At 41.2% G+C, this 25,577-nt stretch overlaps 1 protein-coding gene across 10 annotated transcripts in view; it reads left to right on the forward strand.

The window, feature by feature from the left end:
- Positions 1–25,577, forward strand: part of OSBPL1A (oxysterol binding protein like 1A) — a 225,405-nt gene that overhangs the window by 91,158 nt on the left and 108,670 nt on the right. For 8 of the 10 annotated variants that reach the window (XM_005587007.5, XM_045378301.3, XM_045378302.3 and 5 more), the window contains one exon: positions 12,159–12,265. In XM_005587007.5, coding sequence (XP_005587064.3) covers positions 12,159–12,265 — 107 coding nt within the window. Of the gene's footprint in view, positions 1–12,158; positions 12,266–20,856; positions 21,464–21,816; positions 24,440–25,577 lie in introns of those variants that run through there. The other 2 variants (XM_005587012.5, XM_015440087.4) reach the window with 2 other exon arrangements.

Below are 25,577 nucleotides of genomic sequence, written 5' to 3' on the forward strand. Positions count from 1 at the left end.
AGTGAATGAAATGAATGTCCTACTTGTCTAGCTTACATTTATACCTTAGATCTCTCAAACTCAGGGAGAAACAAATAATAAATTTCTGTCAAGTTAGTAAATTTGAAGATTGTACAAGTCAAAGAGACCTTTCAGGGACATGAAATAGGGAACAAACCATCAAAACTGTGGCATATTTTGCATTCTTTTGCCAAGAGGGATTCCACAGTTAATGCCACTGATTTTTATATCCTACTCCTCTCCCCTGAATTCTGCCTTTTTTTTTTTTTTCCTGAGGCAAATCTTTGAGTAGTTCTTTCAATGGGGGTCTGTGAGTAGAAGAATTTCTACCTTATCTAAATCTTTATTTCACCCTCACTGGGTTATAGTTATCTTCCACTAGCATTTTGAAGATGCGATTGCAACTTCTTCTGACTTCTGATATTTTCTTTTTTCTTTTTGAGACAGAGTTTCGCTGTTGCCCAGGCTGGAGTGCAGTGGCGCGATCTCGGCTCACTGCAACCTCTGCCTCCTGGGTCCAAGTGATTCTCCTGCCTCAGCCTCCTGAGTAGCTGGGATTACAGGTGCGCCCGCCACTACGCCCGGCTAATTTTTAAATTTTTGGTCTTTTTACGTAGAGACGGGGTTTCACCATGTTGGCCAGGCTGGTCTCGAACTCCTGACCTCAGATGATCCGCCTCAGTCTCCCACAGTGCTGGGATTACAAGTAATCTCTCTGGGTTTTTTTGTTTTGTTTTGTTTTGTTTCTCTCCCCTCTTGTTACTGCAAAGATTTTCACTTTGTTTTTGGTATTCTGCAGTTTTATTCTGTCTCTGGTTTTGGATTTTGTTGTTCTATAGCTTGCTTGAAACTCTGTTGTTTAATTCAAGGACTCATTTGTTATCTTTAAGTTAGAAAAGTTTTTAGCTATTATGTCTTCCAATTTTACTTCATCATTCTTTATATTCTCTCCTGCCAGAACTCTTAATAGACATATGTTGGGCCTTCTCGTTCTATCCTCCTACCTCATTTCTCATTCCATTTCTTTCTGTTGCATTCTGAGTACTTTTCTCAGATCTATTTTCTAGCTTTAGTTTCTTTCTCAATTTAGTCCGTTTTTCTGTTTAATCTTTTGACTTTCTACTTTCTAATCTTAGTGACTGTATTTTATAATTCTAGAAATTTTAGGCGGTGGTTTAAAAAAGTTGTTATTTTTCCCCATAGCGACATGTTCTTTTACATTACATACATTTCTAATTTTATTTCTAATAACTTCAGACATATTAATTGAAAGCCTTTTTTTCAGAACGTTTTTATACGTGAAGTTGTTGCACAGCTAAGTCTTTTGTTTCTTCTGCTGAATGTCCATCACAATGGGTCATCACAAGATGGGCTTATGGAGAGCTCATCTTCAGTGGAGCTTGTGGTTTGTTTGTTTGATTTTGTTTTGTTTTTGTTTTTCCTGCTTCTTGGGTTTGGAGGTGTCCATATAGAGTAGTTTTGTGTGTGTTGCTGTTGAGGCTGTAAAGGTTTCTCTGCTTCTGGGCTACTAGTTTTAAATTTGGATTTCATATCTAGGCATGCTACAAGCTAAGGGCTTCAGTTTCTCAGGTTTCTCACCCAGAGCTTAGGCAAGAAAGTGTTCTTCCCTGCATCCCTGAGCACAAGGGCAGTGTTCTACTCCCACTGTCACTAGGGGTCTGCCCCCTTACCAGGCCTTACCCACTTGATTTGGGAGGCCAAAGCCACATACCTTCCATTCATGTAGCTGTAAAGCCTCATCTATTTTTGTTATTGTTGTTGTGGTTTTTTGTTTGTTTGTTTTTTGGAGACAGAGTCTCGCTCTGTCGCCCAGGCTGGAGTGCAGTGGCATGATCTCGGCTCCCTGCAAGCTCCACCTCCCGGGTTCAAGCGATTCCCCGGTCTCAGCCTCCCAAGTAGCTGGGACTACAAGCACACACCACCACACCTGGGTAATACTTTTGTATTTTTAGTAAAGACGGGGTTTTATCATGTCACCCAGGCTGGTTTTGAACTCCTAAGCTCAGGCAATCCATCTGCCTCGGCCTCCCAAAGTGCTGGGATTAACAGGCGTGAGCCACTGTGTTCGACCGGGCTCATCTGTTAATCCTCTGGGTGTATGTTCTGTCTGACACCCACCTCTATGCTTGACCTTACTACCAGGCATCACTGGTTAGGCCTGTTGCATCAGCCTTGCCTTGTGTTTGTTTCTTTCTTTCTAGCATATCTGGGGATTTTATTCTTTCAAACTCTGCACTATGTTATTTTACCGATTTATTCGGTGTCTTTATGGATTGTGATTGAAGAGATGGTCCCATCAGCCTAGTCTGCCAGGTACCACCAGTGTCCCATGCTCTTTCTAATATAAAACATGTCAATACTCTACAATTTATATTATCTAGTATAAAGCAAACACATATATCCTTTTTTTGTACATCGTCCTGTGTAGTTGACGTGTAGACAGTCCCTAACTTACAATAGTTCAACTTTACAATAGCGTGAAAGTGACATTTTCAGTTTATGGTGGATTTATTGGGATATAACAATATTGTAAGTTGGGGAGCATCTGTATTAACTTATTTGTGCCCAATAACAGCCCTATGCAGTATATACAACTATTCTTTCCATTTAACGGATAAGTTAACTGAGGCACAGGGAGCTTATATAACTTAAGGTCACAGAGCTTGTAAAAATCAGAGTTAACATTTGGCTCTGGGAACCCTGGCTCCAGAGTGTGTTCTTAACCAATAAACAGGTTGGCATGGTGGCTCATGCCTGTAATCCCAGCACTTTTGGGAGGCTGAGGTGGCGGATCACCTGCGGTCAGGAGTTCGAGACCAGCCTGCCCAACATGGCGAAAGCCCATCTCTACTAAAAAATATAAAAATTGGCCGAATATTGTGGCATGTGCCTGTAATCCCAGCTACTCGATCCTGAGGCAGGAGAATCGCTTAAACCCAGGAGGCAGGGGTGTTACAGTGAGCCAAGATCATGCCATTGCATTGCAGCCTGGGTGACAGAGCCAAACTCCATCTCAAAAAAAAAAAAAGAAAAAAAACAGGAAAAAACAATAAACAGTCTAGAATGAATATCAAGAATTCAGTGTTGACCCCTGAACATTTGATCTAGGAACAAGAGAAGATTTGCAGATTTATAACCAGATCTACAATGTAAGGTAGAATTTGTTGAGGATGATTACATTAGCTTGGCTGTTATAGTTCAGGCGGTGTTTAAATCTTCATTGTCTTCTATTCAGAAGTTCAAGGGTAGAGTGGGATTGATGTAGAGCAGGAGTTTCCATTCCACAACAAAGAAATCTCCGTTTTTTGCTGTTGTTTTTTTCCTTCTCTTTTCTTGTCCTCGTTCTTTCAGTTCTTCATTACCAAAAATACATCATCAATTCACTCAATTTCCCAAGACCAAATTTTGGAGTCATTGTACTTCCTCTTTCTCCAAATATATTTTGTTGATTAGTTCTCCCATTCAGGTACTAACCAGGCTTGACCCTGCTTAGCTTCCAAGATTAGCTGAAATTGGGTGTGTTCAGGCTATAGATAGTCAGTCCTGTCTCTTCATATCACTCTACTTTGTTTCTCTTCCTATGGCCCCCTACCATTATGCTAAAATAGGCCATAGCCATCTTTCCCATTGATTACCACAACTTCTTGGCTGACCACACTGCCTCCACTCTTTTTTTTTTTTTTTTTTTTTTTGAGGCAGAGTCTTGCTCTGTCACCCAGGCTGGAGTGCAACGGCCAATCTCAGCTCACGGCAACCTCTGCCTCCTGGGTTCATGGGATTCTCCTGCCCCAACCTCCCAAGAAGCTGGGATTATAGGTACATGCCACCATGCCCAGCTAATTTTTGTATTTTTAGTAGAGACAGTGTTTCACCATGTTGACCAGGCTGGTCTCGAACTTCTGACCTCAGGATCCGCCTGCCTTGGCCTCCGAAAGTGCTGGGATTACAGGTGTGAGCCACGGCACCCAGTCCTGCCTCCACTCTTATGTTCCTTCTTTTACCTCCATGGAATATTCCACAGAGTAGTTAGGTGCTTCTGAAACACAAATTGGAATTGTCACATCCTTAACAGAAGCATTCAGTGCCTTAGGGTATAATCTAAACTCTAAGTTGACTGACTTTATGACCTGTGCGTCTACTCACTTCAGCTGCTTCCTCTGTTAGCTATTCCTTCCTTCCTTCCTTCTACACTCTGTGCAGCAACAGTGACCTTTTCTCATGCTTGTGGGTCTTAGCATATGTTGTTTCCAAGGTAGGAAATCACTTTTTCTAGTCTTTTACATGTAGTTTTCAGAAACTTCTCCTTAACTTCTCTAAGACTAGGCTAAATGTTCTTACGTGTTTTCGGATCACCTTGCACTTTCTCTACCATAGCACTAGCCACTCTTTAATGTAATGCTTCCTGTTTCCGTTTCTCTCTCTGGGCAGGCCCAGCCTCCTCAGGTGTTAGAAGGGACAGGAAGAGCAAGCAAAGGTACAGGCCACAACAGTTGCCCCTATTCAGGTGTGTTTTACAGGGCACTGGAGAGCGAGCTTCTGTCTTTGGTCCAAGCTTTCTTCCAGGCAGCAAGATTGAAGAGTCCAATAGGTGAGACAGTGTGGCTATGAGACTAAGTGATTTATTGCTCACTTTCACTTCCGCCAAAGTCTATTTTATTTTATTTTATTTTAATTTTTGAGACAGAGTCTCTCTGCGTTGCCCGGGCTGGAGTGCAGTGGCATGATCTCGGCTCATTGCAACCTCTGCCTCCCAGTTCAAGCAATTCTCCTGCCTCAGCCTCCCGACTAGCTGGGATTACAGGCAAGTACCACCTCATCCAGCTAATTTTTGTGTTTTTAGTAGAGACAGGGTTTCGCCATGTTGGCCAGGTTGGTCTGGAACTCCTGACCTCAGGTGATCTGCCTGCTTTGGCCTCCCAAAGTGCTGGGATGACAGGCGTGAGCCACCATGCCCAGCCCACTTCTGCCAAAGTCTAGAAGACAGGCAAGCATCATACCCTGAAGCTCTCTCAAGCACGCAGAGTGGATTAACTCTAATGTGTCATCCAGTTCTGCGCCTTATTCTTTGTGGCACAGACCTTCCCAAGACTCCTCCCTTGACCTTGGCCACAGGTGGCCCTTTCTAGATCATATGTGGCTCAACCCTAGTTACCATTTACTTCATTGACTCTGTTTTTCTCGTAAGGCCATTACCATAAGGTGAGGAACCCATTGGACAATTCAATCAGAAGTGATGCAAATCCAATTATACCCTCTGATGAAGATTTTACTCGGTTTGATTAAAATTAATCTTCCTCATTGCCTCACTTCATTCTCATTTGCAGGAGAGTGCAAAACACATTCTATAGTTCTGCTGGCTTCTTTCCTGTTTTGTTTGACTCTAGGTCTTTGTGACTTGTACTCTTTTCTAAATTTTTAAATGTAATTATTTTATTTTTTCCAAATAAATATCCCTCTCCTCTTATTCTTCTGAAGTCTCCCTTTGATCAGTGTTATTCTTTCAATAGGAATTGTTTTATTTTCCATTTTCCTTGCTAGACAGCAAGCTCTGTAAAAACAAAGACTGTCTGTCCTACTTACCCCTTTTTCTCCAGCACCTAGCTGGTGCCTGCCACGCGATTGCCACTCCATAACTGGCAGATGAAAACTTCTCACCTTACTAGAGTTCTCACTGATCATAATTCTGAAACTATCTTCCCTCAGGACTAGTATTTTTGGCACTCTATATTAGAAGTGTTTGTTTTATTGGGTTTATATTTAGCAATAAAAAAAGGTTCCTTGTTCTTTAAGATCCAACTCAAGTGCAACATCTTTTCATTCAACTATAGATTACTCTAGTCCATAATAACAATGCTCTTCTCTGAAATTTTAATTTTTTTTTTTTTTTTTTTTTTTGAGACGGAGTCTTACTCTGTATCCCAGGCTGGAGTGCAGTGGCGTGATCTCTGCTCACTGCAACCTCTGCCTTGTGGGTCCCGGTTCAAGCAATTCCCCTGCCTCAGTCTCCTGAGTAGCTGGATTACAGGCATGCGCCACCATGCCCAGCTATTTTTTGTTTTGTATTTTTAGTAGAGACAGGGTTTCACCATGTTGGCCAGGATGATCTTGAACTGACCTCGTGATCCGCCCGCCTCGGCCTCCCAAAGTGCTGGGATTACAGACATGAGCCACCGTGCCTGGCCTCTGAAATTTTAATGTTTTTTAAAAGCATGCACAATTTGCTAGTTATGTCTCACAACATCCCTGATATTATCTTTTTTATTAGTCATTTAATACATGGCACTTTGAGCTATATATTTTATATCCTCCAGTATAATGAATGTAAATTATATAGATGTAGATATATAGATAAAATGATCAGAGGTACTTCTTCAGTGGATGATTGTATTCAACGTAGTCATTTTAATTTCAACAAAAAATAGATTTATATTTTTATGTCTTTCAGCATGACCTCTTTTGATATTTTTCAAGTTATACTTTTATGGAGTAGAAGTTTTTAGAAGATTAGTTGATTTTTATGTGCAAACATTGTTTCCCTGTTTTGAAAAGAGTACTGATTTTCATTGAAGCATTTATATAATTCCAATCTGATATGAAAGTCCATTTTATGTATTTTTTGAGACGGAGTCTTGCTCTGTGACCCAGGCTGGAGTGCAGTGGCGCGACCTTGGCTCACTGCAGCCTCTACCTCCTGGGTTCAAGTGATTCTCCTGCCTCAGCCTCCTGGGTAGCTGGGAGTACAGGCGCACACTACAATGCCCGGCTAATTTTTGTATTTGTAGTGGACACGAGGTTTCACTATGTTAGCCAGGCTGGTCTTGAATTCCTGACCTCAGGTGATCCGCACACCTCGGCCTCCCAAAGTGCTAGGATTACAGGTGTGAGCCACCTTGCCCCGCCTTGAAAGTCCATTTTAAAATGGACTTTGCTCATTCGGGTTAGATCAGGTCTTTCATGTATAAAGTCATTATGTATTGCATTTTTTTACACCACAGAAGAGAAATCATCCCATTTTGTTGTTATTTTCTGTATTTTCTCTGATCTTTAGCTTTGTCACTAGATTTTGTAGTTTTTGGACTATTTAGTCTCTCTCCTGTTTGTGTTTAATTATTAAAAAAAGCCACATACATATTCAAGGCAGCACCATTACCAGAAGGGCAAGGATGGGGAAATAAAATGACTTCATCCAGTTTTTTTCTTTTAAATACTTGTCCCAAATGATGGAAATACTTCAGTTAAATGTTCAAAAAACAGGCAAATATATATATATATATATTTTTTTTGTTTTTTTTTTTTTGAGACGAAGTCTCGCTCTGTCACCCAGGCTGGAGTGCAGTGGCGCTATCTCAGCTCACTTCAAGCTCCGCCTTCTGGATTCACGCCATTCTCCTGCCTCAGCCTCCCGAGTAGCTGGGACTACAGGCGCCCACCACCACGCTTGGCTAATTGTTTTGTATTTTTAGTACAGACAAGATTTCACCGTGTTAGCCAGGATGGTCTGTATCTCCTGACCTCGTGATCTGCCCGCCTCGGCCTCCCAAAGTCCTGGGATTACAGGCGTGAGCCACCGCGCCCGGCTGCAAAATATATTTTCTTGTGCCACAAGTAAAAAACAAAATGTAGTTAAAAATTACTTATTTCTCAATCTGCCCTAATTAACCAACCCATAGTAATATAAATGAAAAAGTTTTCATTTCACATTTTTAAACTAAAGAACCATAATTATTTTAAGGTAAAATATAATAACTTGAAGCTATTTGGATTCAGATTATATTTTACATTAAAAGAATTATGGTAGCAACGTGTGGAATGAGATATTTTATTAGTTTTCTTATTCATTTAATAAATATTTGAGAGGTTTTATTTGGGCAAAGCTTGGTGTTAGGATGGAGATAAGGAGGTTGAGAGTTTATAGAGGGTGGCAGAGAGACAACATACGTACAATGCCTCATGCCCCTATGACAAGTGGGTGTGGCCGCTGTTGGAGTCCAGGAGCAGCTACTGTCATGTCCCATGGTGATATTTTGTTGTTGTTTTTAGAGACAGGGTCTTACTCTGTCACACAGGCTGAAGTGCAGTGGTGTGGTCATAGCTCATTGCAACCTTGAACTCCTGGGCTCAAGTGATCCTCCTGCCTTGACCTCTCAAAGTGTTGGCATTACAGGCATGAGCCACTGCACCCAGTCTCCGCAGTGATATTTAAGGAAGGCTTCCTGGGGGAGAACGGCATTTGAACTAGGCCTTAAAAGAAAATAATTTTTTTTTTTTTTTTTTTGTCAAGTAGGGAAACTTCTGAATATGGATAATTATTTCCAATGTTCAAGTAAGATTTCAGTAGTCAGCATTCAACATCCAGTATTCAACAGTATTTTGAAGACTGTTTTTAGGTAAACAAACATTTCCAGGAGAACAGTCTGGATGAAACAAATTTAGTTTATTGAGCATCTTAAATGTTAGGCTAAGGAAATGTGGACTTTTTTTTTACACTAGGATAACAGTGGAGGTTGTCTGTACAAGGGGTTAATTTGTTCACATAAAGAAACAAGTGTCTTCCCACTGTTTTAAAAATGTACCCAATTAAAAATTGTTCAGTGTAATCATAAAAAACGACAGATTGTGAGCTTTTTATGTCTCTAAAGTTAAGCTTTTCCAATACGATCTTCTCACAGCTTTCATGACTTTAAAAACATTTTTAGTACAAAAAATAACGTTTTTCCTGAAAATCAACAGCATCAAATTCTTATAGCAGGCCAAATAAGGCAACATACTGGCCTTTTTGCATTTATTCATGACAGTTTAGTCTCTAAATATTAACCAGCTAAAACATATTTGCAGTGATTCCCAGTTGGTCACTTTTCTAGAAGCTTAGCGATTTTAATTTTTTAAAATTAACCTTATGTAAACATCATTCTATAAGAAGCGTGCCAGTGCGAGTTGAATGGACCCTGATGTGCTGCACTGCAGCGTGGCATACGGCAAGGTTCAGCAATTCTTAAACTGTTCCACTGTGGAAGTTCACTTCAAAAATCTTGTTTTAACACTAGATTGTCAGAGAAATGAGGTAACATTTAACTCTTTTGGACAAAAGAATTCGACACTCTCTTAATGGTGGATTCTTATGAAAACCTCTTTTTATATATATATATGTACGCATACATATATTTGGAATATTTTTTGAAACCTTGCAGAACCAGTATTGTCAAACATTTGTAAGTATTCCTAAGCATGTATTTGGACAATTAATGTTTCTTCATGTTAACAAGTATCTAAAGTTTATGAACTATCTAAAACAGACAAAAACAGGATGATTAAGCTTATGATGGTGTTTAATAAAAGAACTCTATGAATGGTTATGCTTCTATTTTCCTGTCATTTATGCCCTGAAAGTGGAAAATTACTAGATTACCCAGAAAATTTATGGAAGGCATAGGCTGTGTCTGTTTCTTCTGGTACATCTCCTCAGTACTTGGTCCACAGTTCGTGTTGCGACATCTGTTCAGGCACTATTTAAGTCATATGGCACCTAGCATATGGTACTCTCTTTTGCTATTTAGCAACTAAGTAGAGAATAAATCTTCACAATGTGTATCAGAGGTTCAAAATGGAAAATAAAGTCTGTAAAGTCAAATTTGTTTTAGAATATGGTAGTTTTCAATTAGTTGGGCTTTATTAAAGAAGCTAACAAGAGAAAACTATTCTGTAAGATGTATTTTGTAAGACGTAAACTGTGGTAAAATATCATTTGGCCTTCATATCCGTGTGTGTGTGTGTGTGTGTGTGTGTGTGTGTGTATATAAATATTATATATATATTTTTTGAGACGGAGTCTCACTCTGTCTCCCAGGCTGGAGTGCAGTGGCACCATCTCTGCTCACTGCAACCTCCGCCTCCCGGGTTGAAGCGATTCTCCTGCCTCAGTCTCCCAAGTGGCTGGGATTACAGGCGCCCACCACCATGCCCAGCTAATTTTTGTATTTTTAGTAGAGATGGGGTTTCACCATGTTGGCCATACTGGTCTTGAACAGTAGTATAGAAAACTTGAACTCCTGGGCTCAAGTGCTTCTCCTGCCTTAGCCTCCCAAGTAGCTGAGACTATAGGTGCACACTACCATGCCCAGCTAATTTTTAAATTTTTTGTAGAGATGAAGCCTTACTTCTTTGCTCAGGCTAGTCTTGAAATCCTGGCCTCAAGTGATCCTTTTACCTTGGCCTCTCAAAGTGCTGGGGTTACACACATGAGCCACCGTGCCTCACCCTAGCTGTAATCTTGTGTCTTTTAACAAATCTTGTTCTGTCCTCACCTTTTAGTTATTTTTTGATGAAAAGACTTCTTAAATGTTAAGATTTTTATCTGACGGCAGGGACAGATTTAAAGTATCTTAATGTATAATTAACAAAATATCAGAAACCATTTCAACTAAGTACATTTATTTTGCATTAATCTGGACATAATACTTGTTTTTAAGTGATATATATACACTTTGGACCTTCCTCTTGTCAATATTTTGTTTTTGTTTTTTATTTTTAATGAGTAAATGGGTTAAGGTTTTCTTTAGAGGACCAGGGCATATACTGATACTACCATTTCTTTATCCCCAACTTAAACATATACTCAATGGTACTGGACCTTCATAGGAACACATTTTTGAGAGTGAAAAGACCTACTTATGCCAAACAGTGATTCAAATAGGAAGTAGAGTTAATGCTGTTTTCAGATATGTTAACCACCATGATAACTACAGAATTATTTTTGTTTCTTTTTAGTACTTGCTTTTGAATAAAATTACTTATCTACAAAGGAAATTTTAATGTTTTATAAGGAGTGCTGTCCTTCTTGTCAGTTGTTTTTCTTAAACATTACGTTGTTATTTAATTCCTATAAACTTTTTTTTTTTTGTCTTGGTGCCTCTTGTAGGGCAGTGCTCCCCAACTTTTTTGGCACCAGGGACTGGTTTTGTGGAATACAGTGTTTCCATGGACTCGGGGGTAAGGGTGGGAGTGGGGCTGGGGAGATGGTTTTGGGCTCAAACTGTTCTACCTCAGATCATCAGGCATTAGATTCTCATAAGGAGCCCGCGACCTAAATCCCTCATATACACAGTTCACAATAGGGTTCGTGCTCTGGTGAGAATCTAATGCCGCCACTGATCTGACACGAGGCAGAGCTCAGGTGGTGATGCTCACTCACCCTCCGCTCACCTCTTGCTGTGTTGCCGGGTTCCTAGCAGGACCACAGACCAGTACTGGTCTGCAGCCCGGGTTTGGGGACTCCTGTTTTAGGGTACAGACCTTTCTAGGATAAGGCTTCGTTCTTTCTTTTTCTGTACCAATTTATGTGCCCTAAATAAAGTGTGTGCTTAATAATGATGCCCAAGAAATACATGAGGCTGGGCTCAGTGGCTCACGCCTGTAATCCCAGCACTTTGGGAGGCCGAGGTGGGAGGATCATCTGAGGTCAGGAGTTCGAGACCAGCCTGGCCAATGTTGTGAAACCCCATCTCTACTGAAAATACAAAAAAAAAAATTAGCCAGGCATGATAGCGTGTGCCTGTAGTCCCATCTACTCTGAAGGCTGAGGCAAGAAAATCTGTTGAACCCAGGAGGTGGAGTTACGATAAGCCGAGATTACTCCACTGTACTCCAGCCTGGACCACAGAGTGAGACTCTGCCTCAAAAAAAAAAAAAAAAAAAAAAAAAAAGTCAGGTGCAGTGGCTCACACCTGTAATCCCAGCACTTGGGGAGACTGAGGTGGGCAGATCACGAGGTCAGGAGTTCGAGGTCAGCCTGGCCAATATGGTGAAACCCCGTCTCTACTAAAAATACAAAAATTAGCTGGGTGTGGTGGTACGCGCCTGTAGTCCCAACTACTCGGGAGGCTGAGGCAGAAGAATTGCTTGAAGCCAGGAGGCAGAGGTTGTAGTAAGCCAAGATTGTACCACTGTACTCCAGCCTGGGCAACAGAGCTGACTCCATCTCAAGGAAAAAAAAAAGAAAGAAAGAAAATAAACATATATATTTTGCTTAAGACAGCTAGATGGAAAGATGAGGTTAATAGATATAAGAGTATTTTTGTGCTCTTAGTTAACCTTAAGATTCCTTAAAATCCCACTCACTGTATTTATTCTTTTATTTATAGAAATGTTTCCATCATTTCTTCAGAAAGTTGAAGTTGTCTCAGAAGCTTCTAGAGAAACTTGTGTAGCTTTGAGTGATTGCCTTAATCTCTTCACTAAACAAGAAAGGGTAGGTAGCTCAGAATTGAATTTATAAAATGATTGTTTGGATGTTGCATGCATGGTTGTCCATGAAGTCATTGCTTTCAAATTGTTCAAAGGTGGGAAAATATTAGTATTGACAAAGGAAAGCTTCATTTGTCACCAAAATTTAGAACTTATTTATTATTGATTAAGCAGGATGAAATAACTTGTGTTCATATCTTTTGAATTTGTTGATGTAGCCATATTTAATAAGTATACTTAAAGTTGATCAACTCAGGATTGTTGTAACACTTCAATAACAGAGATGTGAAAATATTCTAGAAACGGAAGGTCTTTACATTAAAAAAATACTTTTATTTAGGAAATAGAGTACTATCATACTTATCTAAGTAAACTAAGCTCAATGAATTAAGTATTTTTTGTGTTCTTTCCCCTCACTCTCTTACCCTTCAACAGTTTGCCATTTGCTTTTCTAAATATGAGTAAGGGCTGAGCATGGTGGATCATGCCTGTAATTCCAGCATTTTGGGAGGCTGAGGTGGGCAGATCACCTGAAGTCAGGAGTTCGAGACCAGCCTGTCCAACATGATGAAACCCCGTCTCTACCAAAAAATACAAAAATTAGGCCAGGTGCGGTGGCTCACGCCTGTAATCTTAACACTTTGGGAGGCTGAGGCAAGCAATCACTTGAGGTCAGGAGTCGAGACCAGTCTGGCCAACATGATGAAACCCCATCTCTACTAAAAATACAAAAATTAGCCAGGCATGGTGGCGCACACCTGTAATCCAGCTACTTGGGAGGCTGAGGCACGAGAATCGGTTGAGCCTGGGAGGCGGAGGTTGCAGTAAGCTGAGATTGCACCACTGCACTCCAGCCTGGGTGATGGAGTAGACTCTGTCTCAAAAAAAAAAAAATTAACCAGAGAATCGCTTGAACCCGGGAGGTGGAGGCTGCAGTGAGCCGAGATCGCGCTACTGTACTCCAGCCTGGGTGACAGAGTGAGACCCTGTTTCAAAAAAAAAAAAAAAAAAGAAAACCAAATATGAGTAAGAGTGGTATGTTGTATGCTGAGCTATTAGTGATTCTTTTTCAAAGGATTGAAAAGTTACAAAGATGTGTTTTAGTTGCCAGAATTAGGATTTTTCTTGTTTTGCTGTTTTTCCCCTCATTTTTATGATTTCAGTGTAAGTCAAGTGTCAATAGGCTTTCTTTTCTATTTTGTTAATTTTTATATATATGTCTAATCTTCAGTATTTTAGATTAAGATACGAAATTTCTTATTGTTTTAGTTTACTTGTACCTTTTGGTTAGAGATTAGGTTTCAGTAAAAAGAGAGATGAAATTGCTTTTATATATTTTCCTGTAATAAGTAAAGATCTAAAATTTTATTTCCTCATGATTAGAAAGGGATCCTTATGAATTCATATACAATTTCACAGGGTCTCACTGGGTTGCCCAGGCTGGAGTGCAGTGGCATAGTCATGGCTCACTGCAGCCTCTGCCTCCAGGGCTTAAGTGATCCTCCCACCTCAGCCTCACAAGTAGCTGGGACTACTGGCCTGCACCATGACGCCCAGCTAATTTTTGCTTTTTTTTTAAGACATGGGCCTTTCTATGTTGCCCAGGTTGGTCTTGAACTGCTGGATGCAAGCCATTTGCCCACTCGGCCTCTCAAAGTGCTAGGATTACAGGCATGAGCCACCATGGCGAGCATATACAAATTTTTAAATGCTGTGTTTGCTGTATGTAGCACCAATTCCACATATTAGTTTATTTGGAAAATAAGACAAATATGGAAATAATAATCATTTAAAACAAACTTACCAAAAGTCTTTTAATAGAATTATATTAACTATCACAGGAAAACATAATTGTTCATTAAACATTTCAAATGGTTGATTTTTTAATACTGTTTGAAAATATCCCTCCTCAGCACTTCTATTTTTGGTGGTTTGCAAATTTCATGTGCAAGTTTATTTAAATAACAGATGATTTAGTGTTCTAAATAAATCTGACCAGGATGGTTGCATTCAGAATATCTTTGAAATTAAAAAAATATGATATCATAGGATTCATGACATATTTAGTACATTGTAAAACCGCATTTCGCTCACGTCTCTTATGTGGTACCTAATGGATGTATCGATAGCTTTTTTGTTCTAGAGATGTATGGTTTTAAGGCTGAACATTAGACTGGAAGTAACATGTTATGTTGGTGCATGTTTAATTTCTGAAGCAATCAACCTATTCTATTTTTTAAACTATCTGCTTAAAAAATAGCCTAATTCTTTCTCTTTGTAAAAATCTAGATGTGCAAGAGTGTTAACCTAAAGTTTAGGCTAACTGACCTCTTTTAGCCTCTTAAATTTATCATGAGGATTAAATAAGATAATGTAAGCAAAATACTTAGCATAGTACCAGACACAAAGTAAGCCCTGAATAAAAAGTTAACAGTTATCTCAAGATCTTAACTAATTAACATTTGTAGCCTCTCTTTTCTGATAGTACCTTGGAGCTTTTATGTGTGTAACATTGGATTTACCTTGTTTTGGGAGGAAGTAGCATTGTCTAAAGAACTTTTATTTGACCACTATCATTGGAATGATCCTGTTGTGTTTCCGTCCTTGTTATTTAAATGACACGGCTACTTCACTTCTCTGAACCTTGTGTTCATCTTTTAAATAAGGGAAACCATGTAGCAAGCTTTTAGAAGCACTGGTCTGAAAGTCTGATGGACCTGTCTTAAATCTCAGTCTTTCTCTAACTTTTCTCCAACTGTGGGACAAGCTTCTGTAAAATGAAAATAAACACCTCAGAGTTGGGTGTGGGCATCAACTCTATGTAGATGAATGATACATATATAGAGTATGTTAGCATAGTGCCTGGAACACAGTATTCTGTTTAGTAACTAGCATTTAATGTTTCAAACTTTTGGAATATATTTAAGATATCTTCTGAGTAATTACATGAAATGTCAACTCCATGAAACACTTAGAATCCATGGATTTCCTTCTCAACAATAAGATAAACAGTGAGAAGGCACTGCAAAATATTTGAAAGGTAAGTGGCATTTCTAAAGTTAGTCTTTCAAATGCATAAGGATTACAACATAGGAATTTAATAGCGTAATCGAGGTCAGAGTGGTGTAATTACGTGCTGTAATACCTTATTTATCTGGCATTATAAATTACATTTCTCTTATCTGGAAATTTTGTTAAAAGAGCAGACATAAGCTTTGAAGACCTACAGACCTGGCTCTAATTCCTGGCTCTGCTATTGACTCTCTTTGACTCGGTTTTAAAATACAATCTCCTATTTAAGATGGTGACTAACCAAAGGGATTGTTTTGAAGAGTAAATGCAATCATATTGGTAAAACACCTCTGTGGGGACTGGCACAAAACAGGGATCCGGTAGATGTAAGTGACCCCAGCCCCCACAGCAGCAACGCTGTTTTTATTCTAGTCTTTTTTGATGGCTGTTATTCTAAATGTTCCACATTTACTTCTTAATCTAAAATTTTACAACTTAATTTTATGTTTCTTTCATTTTTTTTTTTTTTACAAGCCCTTGTCAGGCCATAATTTTACATTTTCTCGGTGTCTCAAGATTGGCCTTTTGTATGTCAATAATTACTCTGTGCCTTAATACAGAGATGCCCTCAGGGGATAATGTTTATATGAGTCTGTGTTTTTCTACTAAATGGCCTGGTCCTGCCAATGCTTTTTGAGCTCTTGTTTGCTCTTTATAGGTTTTTAAAAATTACCTCTCTTGATTTTTCAAATTAACTGTGTACCTGCCTCTAGCAGTGGAATACTGATGCCTTCTGATTTACTCTTTCTAATCTCCTATTTATTAAAAAGAAAACCAGATAACCAAACTCCATCAAATTATGTCCAGTCAGAGTAAACTGGCTCTCTATGAGAATCTTGGGGGGTTTCAGTGTGTGCAGGCCTTCGTGCCTTCTATTTCTGTGGTACGTGGGGTTTTTTTTTGCTTATTTGAGGATGTACTGATATGACCTACATAATCGAGGTTTTCATAGGAGCTGTAAATAAATGAGGCATTATTGTAGGAAGATTTTATTGGTAAGTAAAACTGCTACGGCCTAGTGGCTGATGCCTGTAATCCCAGCACTTTGGGAGGCTGAAGGGGGGTGGATCACCTGAGGTCAGGAGTTCGAGACCAGCCTGGCTAACATGGTGAAAACCCGTTTCTACTAAAAATACAAAAAATTAGCCGGGTGTGGTGGTATGCGCCTGTAATCCCAGCTACTCGGGAGGCTGAGGCAGGAGAATCTGTTGAACCCGGGTGGCGGAGGTTGCAGTGAGCCGAGATTGGGCCATTGCACTCCAACTTGGGCAACAAGAGCGAAACTCTGTCTCAACAAAACAGAAAACAAACAAAAAAACTGCTTATGCTGTTGAGAAAATGGCAATATATAAAATACTTTGTAAAGTTTGTGGTTGATCTACTGAAGAAAAACCTAGATACTGGTTTTAGGGTGGTTTTCTTGGAAACGGTATAACAGAATGTGAGTGCTGGGTGTTTCTTAGCCTGGTCTGAGAGTTCCATTCAAAATGCCAGAAACTGGTTTCTGGAATTATATTTGTTTCGTAGTTTTCCTTGCCAGAGGATGCCCTCCTCATTTTGTGTACTATCGAGCTTCCTTGATGTTAGTCATACCAATTTTTCCAAGGTAAGAACTGCCCATTTAAAGTTAGTATAAGCTCACTTATCAAGTGTTTTATACATATTTCATGTTAAATCTCCTGACTGCTGAAGAGCTGTGACCCAACTGTATGCCTGGAATAAGAGTGGTGCCGGCCAGGCACGGTGGCTCATGCCTGTAATCCCAGCACTTTGGGAGGCTGAGGCAGGTGGATCACCTGAGGTTAGGAGTTCGAGACCAATCTGACCAACATGGTGAAACCTTGTCTCTACTGAAAATGCAAAAAATTAGCCGGGCATGGTGGCAGGCCCCTTGTAATCCCAGCTACTTGGGAGGCTGAGGCAGGAGAATCACTTGAACCCAGGAGGCAGAGATTGCAGTGAGCCGAGATTGCACCGTTGCCCTCCAGCCTGGGCAACAGAGCGAGACTCCGTCTCAAGAGGAAAAAAAAAGAGAGTGGGATTAATTTTGTGGTATAATGGAAAGATTCAGACCCTACATTGGAACTGTCTGAAGGGTTGGAATTCTGTACTGCTTCTTTGGACCGGACACTGCTATCTTTGAAGAGAAATCATGCGTTCATATGGACTTACAGCTCTACAAAGTCATGATCTCTTCCATTCATTTCATTTCCTGTGCTGTCGGGCAGTCCTGTAGTCATTTTGTGACCCTGATATCTTTTGTTTCCTAATGTTCTTAACAGCTCTTTTGGGCCTGCACCCCTCTCTGGCCCTCTGTCTCTGTAGTCCTCTCAGATCTATTTCCACTCTGAGCAGAATTCCTTTGTTAAACATGAGGAAGTCACTGTATATGGCTCCACTCCCTACCACCCTTCACTCCGGTTTTTATCTGCATCTGCTCTTATCCTTTCTTCTTGCCTTTTGCTGGAGGCATCTGTCTCCTTACATTCTGCTTCTCTGGGGACCTTGCTTCAAAAAATAGCTCCTCTCTTTGGAATTCTCTACCCCCTTATTTATAGCTTTTGTCTATCTCCCTGCATCCTTTTCCAATTCCAATTTTGAAAATGTGATACTTTCTGTTTCTACTTCTTAATTTTCAGCAAGTCCACCGAAACTGTTCTTGCCAGTATTTCCTTACTGTTAAACCAGAGGATATTTAAAAATTGTCTTGCTTGTCCTCTGAAGGGCCTGGCATGTGACTACTTCCTGTTTTTTGGAATTCCGCCGTGGCTTCCACAGTGCCACCTCTTTTGGCTTCTCCTTCCTCAGTAGCAGCTCCCTCTCAGTCACCTTTTTTTTTTTTTTTGTCTTTTGAGATGGAGTCTTACTCTGTTGCCCAGGCTGGAGTGCAGTGGTGCCATCTTGGCTCACTGCAACTTCAGCCTCCCGGGTTCAAGCGATTCTCCTGCCTCAGCCTCCTGAGTAGCTGGGATTACAGGTGCATGCCACCACACCCAGCTAATTTTTTGTATTTTAGTAGAGATGGGGTTTCACCATGTTAACCACGCTGGTCTCAAACTCCTGACCCGAAGTGATACACCCGCCTTGGCCTCCCAAAGTGCTATGATTACAGGCATGAGCCACCACACCTGGCCTCAGTCACCTTCCAAAGCATTTTTCATCTGCCTATGTATTAAATGTTAGTATTCCCTAGGTTTCTGTGAGTGACCTTCTTACTCTTCACATTCTCCCTGGATGATCTCACCCACTCCTTTAACTAGAATTTCCTGAGGACTCAGATGTCTCCATTTCAGACTTCTCCTGAGTTGTGATCTAGTATATCCAGCTGCCTTTTGAACATTTACATATGCTTACATCAGAAGCATTTCAAAACCAATGTGTCTTAAACTGAGTTATCCATTCAACTCATAGACTTGCACCACCCATTCAGTAATTCAGGCCAGGATCATGGGAAATGGCTTCGGTTCATCCTCCTCCTTCCTCCCTATCTTGATTCAAGTCCTGTCAATTTTTTTTTTTTTTTTTTAAGAAGGAGTCTTGCTCTGTTGCCCAGGCTAGAGTGCAGTGGCACAATCTTGGCTCACTGCAACCTCTGCCTCCTGGGTTTCAGCAATTCTCCTGCCTCAGCCCCCCGAGTAGCTGGGATTACAGGCACACACCACCACACCCAGCTAATTTTTGTACTTTAGTAGAGACAGGGTTTCACCATGTTGGCCAGGCTGGTCTAGAACTCCTGACCTCAAGCAATCTGCCTGTCTCAGCCTCTCAATGTGCTGGGATTATGGGTGTGAGCCACTGCACCCAGCCCAGTGTGATTTTTTTGTGTCTTGGTTGCCTATCTCCCTTTGCTCTGCCTTCCCCGACTCCAGCATACTGTTCCCCATTGCTGTTCTGTGAGATAAATTCTCAAGGTTGCTCTGTTGGATGACTGTAACCATTTCCTCATCGAGGCTCCACCCTTTAAAACTAGGTGAGGTGTCCCTGCTGCTCCATGAGTTTCTGGCTGTCATAGCATTTATCACATTGTATCATTATATATTCACAAACTGGAGCTCCCTAAGGAAGCAACTGTATCTTAGTTATTTTTGTAGCATGGTACTTGGCATGTGGTAGATGGTGAATAAATATTCGAATGAATGAATAACGAATGTACAAAGGAAAAGATTCAGGCTTTGGGATCAGACCAATTTGGATCTAAACTCTGCTACCTCAACCTTGAATAAATGAATATATGTTTAGGAATTCTGTTTCCACATCTGAAATTGAGCGCATATATGTGTTATTTTATGTGAGGTGCTTCAGTACAGTACCTGACACATTTAGGGCCCATGCAGATTGCCTTTTAAAACAAGAAGGTAATTAGTTGTTCATTGTTTTGCTACCTAGCACTACTTTTATAAACTGAGTTTATTCTCTAATTTTCAGGGCGTAGGGAGAGATTCTGTAGCAGGAACTCCTCTTTCTGTATGTGATTTTTCCAAATACAGTAACTGTTGTTATTTCGAGTGAGAAAAGAAAAAGAAATAAACTGACTTTTTAAAGCTGCCATGAGGCTGGGCGTGGTGGCTCACACCTGTTATCCCAGCACTTTGGGAGGCCGGGGCAGGTGAATCACTTGATGCCAGGAGTTGGAGACCAGCATGACCAGCATAGCAAACCCCCCGTCTCTACTAAAAATACAAAAAGTTAGCTGGGCATGGTGGCGCGGGCCTGTAATCTCAGCTACTCAGGAAGCTGAGGCATGAGAATCACTTGAACCCAGGAGGTGGAGGTTGCAGTGAGCTGAGATTGTGCCACTGCACTCCAGCCTGGGCGACAGAGCAAGACTCTGTCGCCAAAATAAATAAATACATAAATAAATAATAAATGAAAGCAAAGGTGCCATGAAACCTCACTGACATTCATTCCCAATTTTCCCAGCATGACCTGGAATGGTCTTTAACACATTCTAGGTCTGTAGTGCAATTACAGCTACCACCGATTACAATGGGACTTAAAAGTACCTAGGATCTTGAGCAAGAAATATTTAATTTTGTTCATTTTTACTCTGAACTCACTAAAGTATGAGGACAGATTTATATACTTTAGTAAGGTGAAAGGTTTGAAACATGTTGAAACAAAAATATTTTTTTCCCTCCATCAGAGTGTTACAGTTAACCATAAATTTCATTAACCCGAACATCCCACTTAAGTGTGGTATTTGGGTGGTGGGTTTTCCTGTCCTCTGAACCTTTGCCCTTCAAGCCTGGCTGGAATAATTTTACCTAAGTAGATTTCACGGTAGTAGGATTAATACCGTTGTTTTCCTTGTTGCTCAGTGTCCCAACTAGGGTATAAACAATAAATATGTGAAGACTGCCTTTCAGTCTTTGGTTTTGGAACCGTAAACGTGAACGCATCAGCATAAGCCTGAGTAAGTGACAGGCAGGACTGGAGAGAAGATTCCTTTGCTTTCCAGAGTCTCCCGAGGGGCGGGCTGGCAAACAAAAAAAAAAAAAAAAGAAAAAAAAAGTTGCCAGGGCCGGTGTCTCCAGGAGAGGGCCGAGCGCACAGCCGCTCTAGGACCTCGCAGGCGCCTCGGCGCGGCGCTCACGCAGAGCCCAAGGAGCAGTTCCCGACCTCTCCTCGGAGGGCCGTGCAGGCTTCCCCGGCGGTCCCTACCTGCGCCTCCGCCCGCCAGCGGCACTGGGGAAGGGGAGGAGCGGCCCGGACCCGGCCGCAGCGCGCAGAGAGCCGCCCGCCGCAGGCCTTGCCGCCGCCCGCCCGCGCACTCCCTGCGAGCCTCGGAAGGCGGGTCTGCGGCCGAGCCAGCGGCGGCTGGGGGGTAGCGCGGACCTCCGCAGCCCGGGCGGGCGCGGCGCGGCGCGGGAGTCCTGTGCCGCTGGCGGGCAACGCCTCTGCCCGACCTCGCTGGGGAAGGCGGGCGCTGCTGCCCGGCCGGAGCCAGGGGCGGGCTGCGCGAAGGTGACTTAGGGAGACCTTGCGGGCCGCCCTGGGTCGTGCCTCCCGGATCGGCTCGGCTCGGTTCGACTGGAGGGGAGGAGGAGGAGCAGGCCGGGCGCATTCACGCTGGAGCTTGCGAGGAGCGCAGGGTGGAGCGCGCCAGCCGGGGTCCTCGGATCTGGCCCAGGTAGGTGGGTGTATTTGCAGCTCGGTGGCTTTGCGGGGCAGCCTGGGGCCACGGAGGACGCCGGGGGAGGGAGCGAGGAGGGCGGCCAGACTTGATCCAGGGATGTGAGTAGATCCAAGAATAGTTGGACGTGTGTGTGCAGAGTGGGGTGCAGCCGCGGGCGCGTGGGGAGGGGCGCACCAGCCAGGAGACCCTATTCTTCCCAGTGCGGGATCCTGCAGGAAGAGCCCCTGGGGAAAAAGCCCGTGGACTGATGTGTTTTTCAGCTGAATATCGGTATTAGGTCAAGAAGGGCTGGAGTGGGAGGAGTAAGACAGTGAAAGACATTATTGTCCTAAATAACCTTCCAAGTTAGTGATTTTTCGCGTGGCTCTGCTCGGGCTGACATTGAGATGAACTTACCATCCGCTGCTCAGAGGCCGCTGAAATTCCAAGAATACGAGAAGTGCATGAGCGGATTAAGGAGAGAAAGGGAAATTCTATTTGTGTTGGGGAATGGGGAGGTGGCTTTTAACTTTAATGTTTTGATGAAGGATTTTTGATTACTCATCGGCTTTCTTTGTAGCCTAAACCAGTGGGGAATCACGTTTCCTAGCATTCAGAGCATGTGGCTAGTTGTTTTGTGCTTTCTGTTGTGCTGGATTTTTCTGGGTTTGGAGAGAGGGTAAGGAGAGGAAGATGCCAGGGAAGAGCTTAGTACAGCTTTTCTGAGTTATTAAGGCTATTAAAAGTTTCTTAATTTTAATTAGGTTCAAAGACTGAATTAAGGCATTGCTTAGCAGAAATCTTTTTTGAGGGAGAAAAATGCTTGAAATGTGTGTTGGTGGAATAATGTGTAGGCTGGAATACGGGGCGAGGTGGGGGGGTGTCTAAATGTAAACTTTCCATTTTGAGGACACACCGAAGTTAATCTCCCCTCCAAGTCAAATTTGATTTTTAGCCCCTAAGCTGATGTCTTTGGAAAGGTAACTCAATTTCTGTTTAGTGGATATTTAATCTGAACATAAGACCAGGGAGCTATTTCAGCCTCTGTCCCAGGGCTACTTTTGCCAGACTGGGGTTTTAAAGGAACTTGGATCAGCCTGAATATAGTTTCTGGACTCTAGTCTCCCCTCTTTAGAAACGCTTTAAAGGTTAAATTTAGGAGATTGTATTGATAGTGAAAGTGACTCATACAATTTCTTTGCCCCCAGTTGTGAGCCCTGCATAATGCGGGGGAAGTAAAAAAGCCGGTTAGGTGTTCCATATTAAAGCAAAGGTTTTACTAATATTCAAGGTAGTTTATAAATAGTATGAGCATGTTTAAATATTGTGCATAACTGAGAAAATATTTATACAACATCATAATCTAAGCTCCATGTACAGTTTTTGGCATTTATCATTTACATTCTTTATAAAAAGGTTGGCTAAACTTACTACTTCTGGCACTCAAATATATGACTGTTTATCAGCTTTCTGAGGATTATAAGAAATATTTTAATTCCTCTAAAAAATAGAAATTTAGAATTGTTATTCAGTCCACATTATTCAACATATATTCCTAAAATTTTCAGTTTATTTTAATATATAGTCCAGAGATACAGCTGTAAATTAATTTTGGAAGCAGCTAGGACATAAGTTATAAATAAAATGAAGTTTATGTAAACTGAAGCTGGATTTCATTGTGATAACTTTTGGGGACTTTCTGAACAAAATGCATAAGGTTTTAATTAGCATGGGGTGTGTGTGTGTGTGTGTGTGTGTGTGTGTGTGTTAGGCTTATTATGCTTGATGTGACTCAGGATCTAGCCTGATAAGTTTTTGTATCTCACAATGGTACCAAGACTGTAATCTGCATGTGACTGTATTTGTCTTATTCCATACCATATTCCTAATATAGAATGCAGTGCCTGGCTTGTACGCTGATGAATTTTGCATGAGTTATATAGGCAGACATAATTTTCCTTTCATTTTAACTTCAGAGTCTTAAGGGTGTAACCCCTATACGTTTTTATAATGGTCCATTGAGGATTTGATGTCTGTTACTTTCTGTGACCTTTTTTTGAGTCATTTGATAAATATTTATAGATTGTTTACCTTATAAGAGACTGCTAGACCAGTCTGTCTTCGTAAAACTAGATGACTAAAATCTGTTTAGTCATCTGACTTATACGGGCATCAGGTGATGAAATAAATTCTTACAGAAGGTGCAACATACCCAGAAACAATAGAAGAGGGTAAATTTTAGCAAATCTTTCATTAAGACTGGAATGAGGGGAAAGAATAAAGTCCAGTCTAAAAGATAGAAGCAGGGTCCTTTTGAAGGACTTTGTAACGTATGCTTATAGAGTTCGAAACTTATCTTGGGCAGTTAGTCACTGAAAGATTTTAATCAGATTTAATGAGATTTGCTCCTTATGAGAAGGATTAGAGAGGAACACAGGCCTACAAACAGGACGACCAGGTGCAGGAACTCAGGAGAGGTAATCAGGGACTGAACCAAGTTAGTGACTGTGGAGAAGGAAAGGGGGATGCAGAGCAGAAATGCTTCAGAAACAAACAACATGAATCGGAGCTGGTACTGCAGGGAATGTGGGGAATGAAGGTGGAACTTTAAGTGACACCCAGGTTTATGGCACAAGTCACACTGTATAGAAGGTGATTAAGGTAGGGAATTGAGGGAATGTGGAAAGATGAGTTGCCTTTTGGACATGCTAATATTCAAGTAAGGTTGTCCTTAGGTGTCTGATAAAAATTTGGGAATCATTAATATTGGGAGTCACCTAAGTAAACATGGTCATTGAGGTCAAAGGAATGAATAATATCACCTAGGAGAAGGCGCTTGAACAAGTTTGAAATAGAAAGATTGAATACTGATACTTAAAAGACAAGTGAAAGAAAGGGAGCCAGTGGAGATGACTGAGAAAAGGTGGCCAGAGAGGCAGGAGGAACTCTAGAACAGGGGAGATCAAGGAAGGCAAGCCACCCAGAGAACAGGTAAGAAATGAAGTATGTCCATTGTATTTGGTAGCCAGGTGGTCGTTGAAATCTTTTTTTTTTTTTTTATTCTTAAAAAACCAAGACCAAAAAAAAGGGATACACGTGCAGAACATGCAGATTTGTTATATAGGTGTATGTGTGCCTTGGTGGCTGGTCATTGAAATCTTTGATGACAGAAGTTTTAGAAGCTTCATATAGGGCCAGGTGCGGTGGCTCACACATGTAATCCCAGCACTTTGGGCGGCTGAAGCAGGTGGATCCCCTGAGCCCAGGAATTTGAGACCAGCCTCGGCAGCATAGCGAAACCCCGTCTCTCCCAAAAAAATATAAAAAATTAGCTGAGTATGGTGGTGGGCACCTGTGGTTCCGGCTACTTGGGAGGCTGAGGTAGGAAGATCACTTGGACCTGGGAAGGGGAGGTTGCAGTGAGCCGAGATTGCACCACTACATTCCAACCTGGGTGACGGAGTGAGACCCTGTCTCAAAAATAAAAAATAAACAAAAAAACAAAGGAAGCTTGACATAAGAAACCAGATTGCAGCATGCAAAGGAGTAAATGTGAGGGAGGTGAGGAAACAAATGATGAAGATAGACTTTGTAGACATTCATAATCTGTGGATTATTGTAATTTTATTCCTTTTTTTCAGTTCTTATGCCTTTCATTTCTTTTCGTAATTCTTAATTTATTGGCTAGGGCCTTCAGGGCAATGTTGCATAGAAGCTGAGATGGTAGGAATTCATGTTCATCCTTGATTAAAAAAAAACCAAAAAGGCATACCTCTAACTTCTAATGATTCACTGTTAAGAATGGTATTTAACAAATACCATTTACCAGAATTAAAGAGTTTCCTTTCATATATTGTTGAAATTTTTTTTTTATCATTAAAGGATGTTGAGTTTTATCAGATGTTCTTTGGTGTCTATTAAAAGGGTGGTATGGTTTTTTAAATTTGCTAAGCTGGTAAATGATATATTTGGACTTTTTCCAATGCCAAGCCAGCCATCCTTATATACTTGGAATAAACCTAATTTGGTTATGATGTATATCTTTAACATTCTTCTCAATTTGGTTTCCTTTGGATTTTAGTATCTATTTTAGTATGTCTGTTTATAAGTGAGATTGACCTGTAATTTT

This window comes from Macaca fascicularis, chromosome 18, assembly GCF_037993035.2.
Source record: "Macaca fascicularis isolate 582-1 chromosome 18, T2T-MFA8v1.1".
Classification (NCBI taxonomy): domain Eukaryota; kingdom Metazoa; phylum Chordata; class Mammalia; order Primates; family Cercopithecidae; genus Macaca; species Macaca fascicularis.